The sequence below is a fragment of the Cololabis saira genome, chromosome 11 (assembly GCF_033807715.1).
Source record: "Cololabis saira isolate AMF1-May2022 chromosome 11, fColSai1.1, whole genome shotgun sequence".
Taxonomy (NCBI): domain Eukaryota; kingdom Metazoa; phylum Chordata; class Actinopteri; order Beloniformes; family Belonidae; genus Cololabis; species Cololabis saira.
Window position 1 is genome coordinate 13,073,611 of NC_084597.1, and position 14,230 is coordinate 13,087,840.

Here is a 14,230-nt window from a genome sequence, read left to right on the forward strand (position 1 = left end):
TAAGCCATGTACAAAATATATATATATATATATATATATATATATATATATATATATATATATATATATATATATATATATATATATATATATATATATAAATGAATCAAAACAAAACAAACAAAACAAACAGGGGTTGTTATTTTAAAATACTAGTAAAACCATTTGCATATATTTTCAAAATCAGGCAAAACAAAAACCATAACAAAATAGGAGCAAGGTCTGAGGCATGAATCACAAAAGCAAAAAACAAGATATGTCGTCACAAATCTTTTTAGCCAATTTGCTGGAATCAATTTTTTTGAGGGACAAAAAGAACAATTTAAAATCATTTAAAAACCAATCAAAGGAGGGTTTACCATTTCTCCATTTACAGCAGTGAATATGATATTTACCCATGATAATAATTATATTTATCATATCAGATATAACAGCCTTCAAATTGTCTACATATAAAAAAATATGAGAAATATTAAAAACTGGTATGTCATCTATTTTAAGTAATAACCAACTTCTCAATTCTTTCCAGAAGTTTCTGGACACAGGACATAAGAAAAACATATGATCTAAAGTTTCATCTGCTGCATTACAGAAAGTACACAGGTCAACTTCAAACTTAAATCTTTTTTTAAGAAATTCTGCAACTGGGTAGACTTTATGCAGTATCTTAAAGTGAGTTTCTTTCATCTTTGGGGAAATAGGCCATTTAATATATTTAGAGTGAGCTTTTTCCAACATAGATGCTGTTACTTTCTCAAGCCCTTGGAATTTACGTCCTCTGTTGAAATCGTAAAAAAATATTGATTTCCACGCAGCACTAATCACTTTGTTGTTACATTTTTTGTCATTTAAGTTGCATTCATTAATCATCAGTCTTGGTAGTGTTGATTCAACACTTGAAAATAACAAAGTATTCTGGATTAAATGCAGAAGTGGAATAGGAATTGCTTTAAGGATCCTGTTATATTCCCTCTGAGTACAATTTATTTTATATTTTCCTAACCATGTCCTGTAGTCCAGAAGACCTCCACCAGAATCCATCATATCCTTCACAAATAAAATGCCTGCCTCATACCAATCTCTTTTAAATAACGATTTTCTATTTACTATTATCACTCTGTTATTCCATAAAACGGATCCATGAGGGGAAAAATTATGAGTGAATAGTGAATATGAGTTATTTTCCTTTTTTTTTTTTAATTTAATTTAAAAAAAAAAATTTAAATTTTCATTTAAAAAATGAAATTGAAACTACGGACCATATTTTCTTCTCTTGTGATGCAATACAAACATTCTGGAATAACCTTCACAAATTTATTAAACGGAAAATTGCATCGTTCCCATCCTCTATTTCTAGAGATAATGTAACTTTTGGTATGATCTTGAAAAACAAAAATGATGAACTCTGTTGCAATGTAATCCTCTGCTTGGCCAAATTTTTTATCCACAAGAATAGGACCCTAAAATCATCCCCCAAATTTTGTGTATTTATGAACGAATTTAAAATGTATTTGAAATCTCTAAAACGTATAACAACAATTAAGGCACGAAATTTATATGATCTCTTAAAGAATTTTCCCTACTGAATTGGATAAAATCAGTCTGAATTCCCCCTTATAAATGCTGCTTTTTTTCCTTACTAGTTTTATTACTTTATTAATTTAATTACTTATTTATATAAGTTCCTTTTATTTCATTATGTCTGTTTATTATTTATTTTATTCAGTCTGTTGCACTTTATGTTAAAGCATTTTAAAATATGTCACATTAGGGTCAGTTTTATGTTCCCTTGTTACTCTTTCTGGATTTCTAATGCTGTTTTATTCGTCATGCTCAATTCACTGAGCTGTTATAATCTTTTCTATCAATAACGTCATGCCATTATATGTACTACATTTGTTTAATTGTTGTTTATTATTACTGTTGTAATGGGACATGTACATTACTACCTGCATTGGGAACACCTGAATGTGTTTCACTAATTGTAACGTCTGACCTTTCAATAAAGTTTCTATTAAAAAAAAAAAAAAAAAGAAGACCAACTCCCGGTCTGGTTCAGCGCGACGAATAATAATATACACGAAGAAGACCAACTTCCGGTCTGGAATTCCGGTATGGTTGGAAAAAATGGCCGCGCCCTTGTCGGCCATCTTGCCTGCAGCCAGGTACTCTTGCTTGTGTGTTGTGAACTTGTTATGTTTCAGTTGCAAACAAATGTTTCCTCAAAGGAATTTTGTACTTTTGATATGTTAAATAAAGTTTATTATATATAAAAATAAAAAATAAAAAAAATGTTGGACTCCAGCAGAAATAAACATATTGATTGGTTGCAAATCCTGCTTGATTTCACATATACTAAGCAAAACAATCGGCAGTTGATGCTAAGCCAGCTTTGGTTAAATGCAACAGTAATTTTTGATTTTGCCTGAGAAATCAGAATCAGAATCAGGTTTATCGGCCAAGTTTGAACATGCCAGACAGGGAATTTGACTCTGGTTATTTCACTCACTCTACAGTAAATAAACAAATGGCTCTTATTAACATATATACAATTTTTTTTTTTAAGTGAAAGGTGCAGCAGTATGAGGTACCGTAGTCATAGTTATTGAAAGGTGCATTGTTACAGCATATGATTGTGTTATTATTGCACAGTGATTAATTACTCTGAGACTCTATGAGTGTTGAGAGTTCATCAGAGCAGCAGCTTGGGGGAAGAAACTGTCTCTGTGTCTCATTATGAGGTAGACATGGTTATTGAACCATGTTACGGAATATGATTGTGATTATTATTATCATTATTATTACACAGTGGTTGATTACTCTGAGACTGAGTGATGAGAGTTCATCAGAGCAACAGCTTGGGGGAAGAAACTGTCTCTGTGTCTCATTATGACATGGTTATTGAAAGGTCCATTGTTACAGAATATGATTGTGATTAATATTATTATTATTATTATTATTATTGTAGTATTGCAGTTGAGCAGCTCAGCAGTTCTGATGAAATGAACTGTATGAACAGAAATAACAAAACTGGCGGTGGTGTAGCTCTGAAAGTGGACATAAATTATAATTATAAGGTGGTAGAAGAAATGTCAACTGTGGTATAATGTACTTGAATGTCTTAAAATAGAATGGAATGAATGGAAATAAATAAAAATCTCATTGTGAGCTGTATATACAGAACACCAGGGTCTAATATAGACACATTTAAAGACTGGATAGAGGAACATTTAACAAAAACAAAAGTCTTGTTTATCTGTGGCGATTTCAATATTGATCTTCTAAATCCAAATAATCATAGAATGACCGAGGAATTAATTAATACATTATATAGTATTAGTCTATATCCCAAAATCACCAGACCAAGCCGCATCACGTCCCATTGTGCCACATTAATTGATAGTATATTTACAAATGACATAGACAATAATACAGTGGGAGGAATATTAATAAATGACATCAGTGATCACCTTCCGGTCTTTATAGTTTATAACAGCAACTATGTGAGAAACAAGCAGAACCTACCACAACATAGAAGAGTTAGGACAGAAGAGTCTATCGTTGCACTTAAAAACGATCATAATTGGGAATTAATATATAAAGAAAATGATATTGATAAAGCATATGATGAATTTTTAAGAACATTTAAATCACTATATGATAAAAATTGTCCAATTAAACAATATAGTACAAAACTAAAGTGTAACGATAATCAGTGGATGTCAAAGGGACTGCAAAATGCCTGCAAAAAGAAAAATACATTATACAGAGAATTCCTAAAACACAGAACAAATGAAGCAAAAAAATAAATATAAGAAATATAAAAATAAGCTAACTAATATTATGAGAAATTGTAAGAAAGAATATTATAACAAACTAATAGATAACAATAAGCATAACATTAAGGGTATATGGAACATTTTAAACAGCATAATCAGAAATAACTATAGGCAGATTAATTATCCGCAGTATTTTATAGAAAATGATAAGATCATACATAACATGGATGAAGTGGTTAATAAATTTAATAATTTTTTGTAAATGTTGGACCAAATTCACCAAAAAGAATCCCCGATCCAGTGACATCTAATGATAATCTCATAGAAACAAATCCTAACACAATGTTCCTTAAACCTGTGGAGGAAAAGGAGATTATAGATATTGTGAATAAATGCAAAAACAAAACATCAACTGACTATAATGAAATAGACATGAAAATAGTAAAAAAAAAAGGTTGTTGACGGGATCTCCAAACCTCTGACGCATATTTTTAACTTATTACAAACTGGTCAATTCCCCAATAGCATGAAAATAGCTAAAGTTTTGCCGTTACAGACCTATCTCTCTTCTCCCACAATTCTCAAAAATTTTGGAAAAACTATTTAATAACAGATTGGACAATTTCATAAATAAACACAATTTACTATCTGACAGTCAGTATGGATTCTGAAAAACCCGAACAACAGCACAAGCGTTACCTGAACTCATTGAAGTATAACACAAATTCCAAAAATGAAAAGAAATACGCAGTTGGTTTATTCATTGATCTAAAAAAAGCTTTCGATACAATAAATCATGACATATTATTCAATAAATTGGAACTATATGGGATAAGGGGTTGTGCGTTACAGTGGGTTAGAAGCTACTTAAAGAACAGGAAACAATTTGTGAAGATGGGAGAAAATCAGTCACAATGTTTGGACATTGAGTGTGGAGTCCCCCAGGGGTCAGTGTTGGGTCCTAAACTGTTTATCATCTATCAATGACATATGTAAAGTATCACAAATACTGAAATTCATACTATTTCCCATGTCCCATCAACCGTGACATTGTGGTGCACAGCACGAGGAAAAGGAATCTTAAAAGGCTCTTTGGAAATCTATTTGACATGACCGATGCTTCGTCCATTGTTTTCTAGTCTTTAAAACTGTCCCACCTCTAATTCTATACAGAATCCTGAAATGTTCAAATGATCAGGAAGATAAAACGAGAGAGTTAAAAATGTTTATTAGTGTAACACTAAAAAATACAACTGCTCAGAAAAATAACACAAACAGAGGCTTTATGTTCACAAGTTTTAATGTACTTTCCACTTTTACTTCAGGTATCATTCTGGCATGTAAAGTCATTCATATGGACACCTTGGCTGATGACGCTAAAGAAAAGAGTACGTGGATGGAAGTGTGAGTGGATGAAAGTGCGTTTGCGGGCGCTTGTTGACAAACTTCCAAAAAACACCAAACAATTATGAACAGCTTTCCTGAGAAGTCAAACCAAGCTTCTTTGAGCAGCCTGATAAAATGCCGATGGTTGACTTTACTTAGTTTGACTCCACTTTCTCAAGATATTTTCTGCTGCATCCAGTGTGGAGTCCTCCTGTGAGAGAAGCAATGCGTGTGTGAGGGATCAGTGAAGTAGCGTGAATTTGGGGCACCATTTTAAATGAATAAAGCACTATTTACCTTTACAAAACAGAAGCGGATGTATTTGTCAAATTCCTTACTGTGCTCTGGACTGAAGAAAGCAGAGACGGGGATTGTTGCTAAGCCCTACAGGGGAACAATTGTTAGGAAGAAGGGTATAAGACAGTTTCTCTGCAGATCTCTTTTTATGCAAGTTACCTTTTCCTTAACTAGCCATTTAACAAATTTGAAGTCATAAGATTCATCCTTGGTGCCGTGATCGTTTAGGTCCACCTCTGTCAAGAGAGAAAAGCAAGAAAGCCCAAGGTAAACATCGATCACTGCATGAATTGCCCAACATGATTGGATTGTGATGACTTTTGAAAACATCTACTTCAAATGTTTCATGTCACTCACTGACAGAGGAGACGTCGGTGATCATAAAATATCCTCCTTCTGGCATGATAGGCTGGAGACCCACGCTCTGCAGACAGGAGGCCAACTTCCGTCTCTTGTTGTGCAGCACCGCAGGCAACTGCTGGAAGTAGCTCTCTGGAGTCCCAAACAGCTCGTACTCTCTCTCAAATCCACAAGCTACTGCCTCCTGAGGAAAAAAAGAGCAGAAGTGAGGTTCTGAGAGGGTTCTGCAGGATAGGCAGATGTGCAAGTAGAGCTGCATTTGCAACTATTGATGCTACAAAGTCAAGGATATAAAATAAATAAATACATATTTCATACGAATTTAAGAAACACGTCAATTAGATATAAAACTAGACTAGTCATTTTATTTATTCCCAAATACAAATTTAATAAGGCTGACCAAATAGTCCCAATGCAGCTGCTCTTTACTATAGCTACATGTGTATTTTTTATATATATATACAGTATATATATATATACACACAGTATATATATATATATATATATATATATATATATATATATATATACACATACACACACACACAGTATATATATATATATATATATATATATATATATACACAGTATATATATATATATATATATATATATATATATATATATATATATATACACAGTATATATATATATATATATATATATATATATATATATATATACACACACACACCATATTTTCTGGACTATAACCCGCACCTGTATATAAGCCGCATCTGCTCTATTTTTATAAAAATAATAAAAAAAAGATATACAAGCCGCATCTGCTCTATTTAAAAAAAAAAAAAATTTGCAAGCCGCATATATTTATGTTGTTAGATTAGATATTTACTACATGTACAGAAGGATTTTGAACTGTAAATGATGTACATGTTTGTACCTAAATAGATCCTTTCCTAACAGTGTCTTAACACTGCAGCAACTTTGCTGATTAAAACGGGACAGAACCAAGAGAAAATAACCGCTATTTATTTATCTGTTTGAAATCTGCTTCTACCTACTTCTATCTGCTAAAGAAGAAGAAGCGTATTCTTCTTTGCATTTATTTTGTCTTAGTTTTGATTCTAATTCCGGTTAGAGCGCCCCGAGCAGTGGAAGAAAAATCCACAGAATAGCCGCACCTTTGTATAAGCCGCATGGTTGAAAACCAATGAAAAAAGTAGCGGCTTATAGACCAGAAAATACGGTGTATATATATATATATATATATATATATATATAGATAGATAGAGAGAGAGACACAGACCACAGACAGACAGACAGACACCATGACAACACACATATTGCAACATACTGTCGTGTAGTATTGTACATATTCAGCCAGTAGAGAGGGTTTCTGTAGCTCATTTTGCTCAGACCTTTTTTTTTTAGCCTAATCGTATTGCTTTTATAAAAAAATAGATATTTATAGATATAGATTTATAGATATTTCCTTCCTTTCAATAAATTATGTAAAATGATCACGTTGGTTATAGTTTCTTCTGGACACCAGTATAATAGATGAATATTCACAAAAAAAAGTGTAGTAGAAAAACTGCTTGTGTGATTGGGATCTGAATGACATTCTTCATATACGCTGATCTCAACAACAGCTGATGTTGAATCTTGAAAAGAAATGCATCAGTGTCAGAAGAAAATGGATCATGAGTATTTAGTAACCTTTATTCAAAAGGGAGATCATGTGCTTTGCTTTATGGATTAGTTGATGAAAAGAAATAGCGGCTCAGAGGATGCCCATCCCCCGCCTCGCTTCATATTGGTGGGGTTAGATGTGGTGGTGTTGGACGGGGGGTGGTAAGAAGAGAGTCAGGCTTGTTGCTGTCTGCATAGCTGCAGTTAGATGTCACCTAATCTGGCACATTGTAAAGTGCAAAGTTTGTGGAAGCTGCTCAGAGGAACTATGAAGATCAATGTTTGGCAGTGGTGTTACCTGAGCAGCTGTTGCGCAGTGATAAACAGAGTTCTGATGGATAACTTTTAAGTGTTTGATGACATGTCCAGACCCCATGGCCCAGCCAACCTGAAAAAGATATAAAAATATATATATGAAAAAAAAAAAAACTATTAGTAAAAGATACAACATGAAAATGCATGTATTTTAGTCCGTGTTACCTTCCAGCCAGTAGCACTGAAGCTCTTTCCGGCACTGCCAACTGTGATGGTTCGTTCCCACATCCCAGGAAGGCTGGCTGTCAATCACACAGCATCGTTTCATTATGCTACTCACTGCTGGTATGTGAGGAGGTTCTTCCGAACTCTGGGCTCCACTAGTGCTGGGCGGTATGACCAAAAATTTATATCACGGTATTTTTGAAAATTATATCGGTTTCACTGTATTTTTTTTTTTCATGCACAACTGGGTGTTAACCACATTTTCTAATGATTTGGAAAGGAATTGCTGCAGTAAATTGGCTTAGAATGGCCTATTTTACTGTCATGAGGAGCATGCATAAATCAAATAAATTTGATTTAGGCAAAGAAAAAAATCTTTTACAAAATTACAAGGTAGAAAATATTTATTGAACATAAAAAACTGAACATTTTTTAATTTCCCAGCATTATGTTGTTTTGGTTCCACCTCCTGGTGAATGTTAGGCAAAATTCTTATGTGGTTACTTTTTGGTTGGCCAACGATTTATGTGTGTGGTGCAACCGTTACGGGAGTGGCCAGTCTATTTCCTTATATTACAACGCCGTTATTAATTGGGTTTTTTTTTTCCCCACTTATTCCACCGAGCACCGAAAGTGGTTTTTTGCCATTTTCGGCCGAACAATTTCGGTTAACGAACAATCGGTGCATCACTACTGCTAAACAGTCCCCTCACAAACAGTGTCCAGCGGCCCCACGTTCTGCCGCGCTACGTTCCCAAAGTTGTGTACGCTACTGTACATACTCACCGGTATTACGGTATATGAAAAATTCATATCATAAGAAAAATAAACACCGGTATTCGGTATGAACCGGTATACCGCCCAGCACTAGGCTCCACCTCACCTATCTTTACATGCTTGGCGCCGTCGTAAGTGAGCCACTCATACACCTCATCGGTGAAGCAAAGCAGATCATGTTTGATGCACAGATCAGCAATCATCTGGAGTTCCTCCCTCTTATAAACCTGCAGCAGAAACGTCACTCATATGTTCAACAACACAACAAAACGCGTGGAAGGACATTCCAGGGACAGAGATGCAGAATAATACAGATTTGGGGTTTGTTTCTTTTCCCTTTTACAAATGCTGTGGATACACCAAAAATCGTACCTTTCCCAGTGGGTTGTTAGGAGTGTTAATAACGATGGCTTTTGTGCGTGGGGTGACTTTACTCGCTAGTTCCTCAGCAGAAAGAACCCAGTCTCCACTAGACAGGACAGAGCTTCCCTCTCTCTGCCACACACAAGAAAAATATTGTATTTATAATTATATGCATTTCTTGTATCCCCAAAAAAAAAAAGAAGACGTTTGCAAGAATAAAAATAAAACAAGCAACTCACTGGTCTAAGAGGGACGTACACGGCCTTCCCTTTGGCCATCAGCACCATCGGCTGGTAGCAGTCGAAAAACGGTTCAACTATTATGACCTAAAAGAGGAATTATTGCTCGTCTCATTTTTTCAAAACACAAAGAACTGGCGAATATCCAGAGTTCATTCATACTTTCTGAATACATTTTTACGGAAGCTCTATAGAGTCACGCATACATACATTTTCTTTCCTCTGTTTTCCCATGGAAAATGATCTCATTATCACAGGAAATAAACTGTATCTATGTATGATCCTTTAGGGCAGGGGTATTCAACTAGATACTGTATGGAGAGGGCCGCATAATTTGAAAATTTGGGGGTTTTCAAAATGTATTTTGCACTCAAAGACGAAGACTTATGTAAATATAATACATTTGTATTATGCATTTGAATATATCTAGTTTACATATGAATTATGTATTAATTGTCTCCAGATTTAGTAATTGTGAATGTTAAATATAATATTCAGATAAAGAAATATTATTTTAAATGCAAGTTCAATTTAAAACCATGCATTGTGCAAACTTAATGAAATTGATATTTACCTACTTTTAATAAAACACGCCATAATGACAAAGCACCACTTTCCACCAAGATTTCCTTATTTGAATATTATATTAAGCATTGAGCACAAGCATTTCAGTCCATAGTAGCCAGTTTGATGTTATAAATAAGCAACCAAAATATTAACCATAAGCTCCTTATGACACAAAAAAAAATAAAAAATTATTATTTTTTTTTTAATCAAACACCCCCTTTTTTGAAATATGACCAGGGGCCACATAAAAGCTCCTGGCGGGCCGCATGTGGCCCGTGGGCCGCCAATTGAATATCCCTGCTTTAGGGCTTCCATATAATATACCATAGCTGCAGAGTGTTTATTCTGTACCTCGTCTCCCTCATCAATCAGAGCCTGAAACGCACAGAACAGAGCCTGATAAGCTCCAACTGTCACCAAGATGTCTTCGAAAGGATCGATCTCATGTCCCACAATGCGACTGAAAAACTTTGCCAGGCTTTTTACAAGACGAGGATGGCCCTGGGGGAAAAAAAACAAACAAACAAAAGAACAACAGAAAACATGACCAAAACAGAAGGTGATTCTCAGTTTGCTCTACAAGCGCTTGTCCTTTAACACATTAGGAAAAATGTGAACTCAACCTAACAAGCACTGTAAATAAGCATAGAAACATTGACAGGTGCCCCCTTGGGAACTGGAACTTACAAAAGCTCGTGTATACTGGTGCATTTCAGGTCCTCCTTTAACAGCTTCACAGAAAGCTTCCTGGATGAACTGAGGAGGAGAGAAGTCAGGAAACCCCTGCCCGAGGTTCACAGGCTTGTAGTCTGCAGCTAGTTGCGTGAATTCAACCCTGTTTGACACAAATGATCAGGCAATGCAATTACTAATTATATCATTAATCTTTTTAATTAAACTGACACTGATAGACTCGTGCAAAGAGTGAAATGTTGGCACCTGGAGGGATTTTTTTTTACCCGCTCAGGCACACCTTTGCATCTTTTAATCTCTCATTAAAACATTATATAAATCATGTCAAGGGTTGCAGAGTCCCCCCAAAAAGTTGGCCCTCTGATGTTGGGGTTTCACATGTTTCCTTTCTGATTACTTCTCTCTGCAACAAAAACATCTGCCTTTCACATCTTTGTTTGCAAGATAATGTATCACACTGCTCTGGAAATCTCTCAGACCTCCATCGATTTCTATGCATCTTAAAGATGTTACATTTAAAATTGGAAAAAAGAAATCCACTTCACAGTCAAAGCCAGGTGTGATCTTTTTTCTTCTTAAAAAAGGAACTATTTTAATGCCTAATCAACTACGCCTGAAGTTATGCACCCAGTTTCAGTTTATTATTATTATAAAAACAGAATACAATCGCATTTTTTGTGATATATAATACTTTTATTGTTATTTATTATAAAAGCTACATCATTATTGGAAAGCAGAGCATAATTCAAATAAGATGCACTGCTCATGGAGGACTGTGGACTATGCATAGTTTATTTTCTCATTTCAGGGTAAAACATCTGCAGTTACTTTGCAATATTTTACAAACACCTACTGATGTACTTCAGAAGACAGCACCATTGGATGCTCACTGGAACCTTACCAATAAAGAAAAGAATCCTCCAAAAATGGAAGTTAAATTCACCATTAAGAGAAGACTTCATAATCAGTTGCAAACTAAAGGCCTCAAGAACAGAAGGGCGAGATTAGAGCTCACACACAAATATAGTTATTCAGACGAGTCACAAGTGCTGATGACATGATACGAGGTGAAGGAGCCAGAGGAAATCTGAAGGGCATATATAGTCATGTACTTTGTGGTTATCAATCGCATGGATCAATGGTCACAACACACCACAGGGGAATTTTTGGTAGATAAGGAAGTGAAATATATTCTGAAACACTCAAGTCAGTCACATGATGCCAAGTTGTTTGACTTTCATTTCACTGACTGATCTTGTAAAGTATCACAAAAGAATAGCCCACTTGGATGCACATACGTGGTTGGTCACACAAACGTGCAAATCTGAGGCCACACCTGGAGGAGGTGGGATGAGGCGTTGCATCTAGGGGAGGATTTCAAGTATCTCAGGGTTTAATTGTTTACGAGTTAGGGAAGAATGGAGGTGTAGATTAACAAGTACTCTGTACCAGCCTGTTAATAAAAAGGGAGCTGAGCCAAAAGGAAAGCATTGATCTATGTTCCTGCCCTCATCTATGGTCATTAACTGTGGGAGGTCATCAAAAGAATGCAGACCCAAGCTGAAATATGCATCCTGCATAGGCTGAGAAAGTTTAGTCATCCGAGAGGAACTCGGCTCTTGCACATTAATGGAGGGGTTTAATGTCTGTTTAAGATCCCTCCTGGATGGTGGTGTTTTTTATGCATGTCCAACCAGGAGGCCTCAGGGCAGACCCAAGACACGGCTGAGAGATTACATCTCTCTTTGGTTTGGAAACAGCTGTGTGTTCCCACTGAGAGGCTTCATTAAACATGTAAAATATGTACATTTTGGCCACAGCTAAGACAAAATACACAGATGTATAAAACATTTTCTTAAACTGTTATTTGCCCACAAACTCCCGCTGAGCTTTACTTTTAGATAAATTAAAAACATAAAGGTTTAATCACAAAATAAACCTCAGGATTAGTTTTGTTTTCTTCGTTGCTGTGGTGGACTTCATTTCACACTCAGGTGAACATATTCTAGTATTTACTGTTTAACGAAATGATCATTTCAAGGACTTTGGTCCCAGAAGCAGCTCCTCCTCCAATCCAACTCAGTGTTGGAGCCAAAATACTTTGATTTATTTTGTTTTATTTTTTTAAACATAACACTAAATTAATCTCAAACTGAATATGAATTGTCATCGCCCTTATGGTGACGTCATGTTTAACCTGTCAATCAGTCTTGGTGGGTGGTTGTCATAGTAACCATTATTACCTTCCTGGGTAGTGATTGCACCTTGACTAAAGACTGGACAAATATTAAACATTTCTCTTATAAGGGCTTTAAATGATAACTTCATTATTTTCTAGAGGTCAATCCTTATTTTATTTATCTATTTCTTTACCAAAATGTGTCACCACTATGGCCCATACACGCTTAGATATTAACTCTGAAATGCCCAGAGGTGGACAGAGTACTCGACCCCAGTACTTGAGTAAGAGTACAAATACTACTGGTCAAAATTTACTCCGTTACAAGAAAAAGTAGCTCAGTCAAAATATTACTCGAGTAAGAGTAGAAAAGTACTTGCTTTTAAAAAGGTACTTAAGTATCCAAAAGTAAATGCTTTTAAATTTACTTTAAGTAAATTCCAATAGTGTCCAATAGGATTTTAGGGAAGAAGAAAAATAGAGCAGACCTGAAAGTAACGAGCACTTTTCAGCCTTCCTAGAAATTTACTCGAGTAAAAGTAAAAATATTTGTCTTGGAAATGTATTCAAGTAAGAGTAATAAGTACCAAAGAAATCTAATACTCAAGTAAAGTACAAATCCTCTGGATAAGTACAGTACTCAAGTAAATTTACTCCGTTACTGTCCACCACTGGAAATGCCTGACATGAAATAATACACACACAAAATTAAAATTAAAATTAAAAACTGGTTACATTTTTTTTTAAGATATTGAGTTAAATAAATGGTTAAATACTGTTGTTGGCATGGTTCTTTAAAATTTCTGAGGATAAATAATCCCTTACCAAACGTTTTTATCGACTCCGTCTAATCTTCTCGCATGGAGCCTCCGAGACATGGTTATCTGTAATCACACCATAATACTACGTCAACTAAAATACACCACGAAGTTGCACAACAAATGTACTTTTCGGTTGACTTCAGTGGATTACTTACTCTTTTATGGTTTCTGAGTAATGTCTGACGAATTACTCCCACATGAGCTGCAAGATTCCTGATTATTCCCATCAACAGACTCTCATTATTCAAGACAGGAGAGATTTCAGGCTGTCGGGGCTGCAAGCTGTCTGGGGGTAGAAAGCAGAACCTGATACATTTATCACGCAGTAAACACGGAGGAGGAGCGGTCACGGCTGAGTAAGGAGTAAGGTTCACTCAGCTGCTCTTCGACCTTTTTTAATTAATGTTTTCACTTGTACTTCCGGGCTGTGCATTGCGACACATAAGGAAATATAGACCCCGTTGAGGACAGAATTTACACCTCTCACAGACGGGTTTTAGGTGTACTCAAATAAATAAATGTCAGCTTGAGAAGGTGATCTTTTTATCTTTATTTTTAGTTCAGCTGCTGCCTGCAGAGGCGGACCGTAAACAGAGGGCAACGCACTAGGTCACGTGACAGCGGTTCCTGGAGCGC

General features: G+C 35.4%; 1 protein-coding gene across 1 annotated transcript; it reads right to left on the minus strand.

Annotated features, from left to right (window-relative positions):
* Nucleotides 1–4,990: 4,990 nt before the first annotated feature.
* kyat1 (kynurenine aminotransferase 1) lies at nt 4,991–13,991 on the minus strand. The gene is made up of 13 exons (XM_061733762.1): nt 13,750–13,991; nt 13,599–13,657; nt 10,589–10,736; nt 10,253–10,402; nt 9,335–9,421; nt 9,105–9,227; nt 8,839–8,959; nt 7,956–8,032; nt 7,774–7,863; nt 5,820–6,006; nt 5,622–5,698; nt 5,463–5,549; nt 4,991–5,376 (listed from the first exon to the last, which is right to left on the minus strand). The coding sequence occupies exons 1-13, from the start codon at nt 13,819–13,821 to the stop codon at nt 5,317–5,319; spliced, it is 1,338 nt and encodes a 445-aa protein (XP_061589746.1). The 5' UTR covers nt 13,822–13,991; the 3' UTR covers nt 4,991–5,316.
* Between the last annotated feature and the right edge of the window lie 239 nt (nt 13,992–14,230).

Coding starts and splice junctions, on each gene's coding strand:
- kyat1 (XM_061733762.1), bottom strand. CDS start 13,821: ATGGGAATAATCAGGAATCTTGCAGCTCATGTGGGAGTAATTCGTCAG. Junction 10,403..10,588: donor ACCAGTATACACGAGCTTTT/GTAAGTTCCAGT, acceptor TTTTTCCCCCAG/GGCCATCCTCGTCTTGTAAA. Junction 5,550..5,621: donor AATGGCTAGTTAAGGAAAAG/GTAACTTGCATA, acceptor GTTCCCCTGTAG/GGCTTAGCAACAATCCCCGT.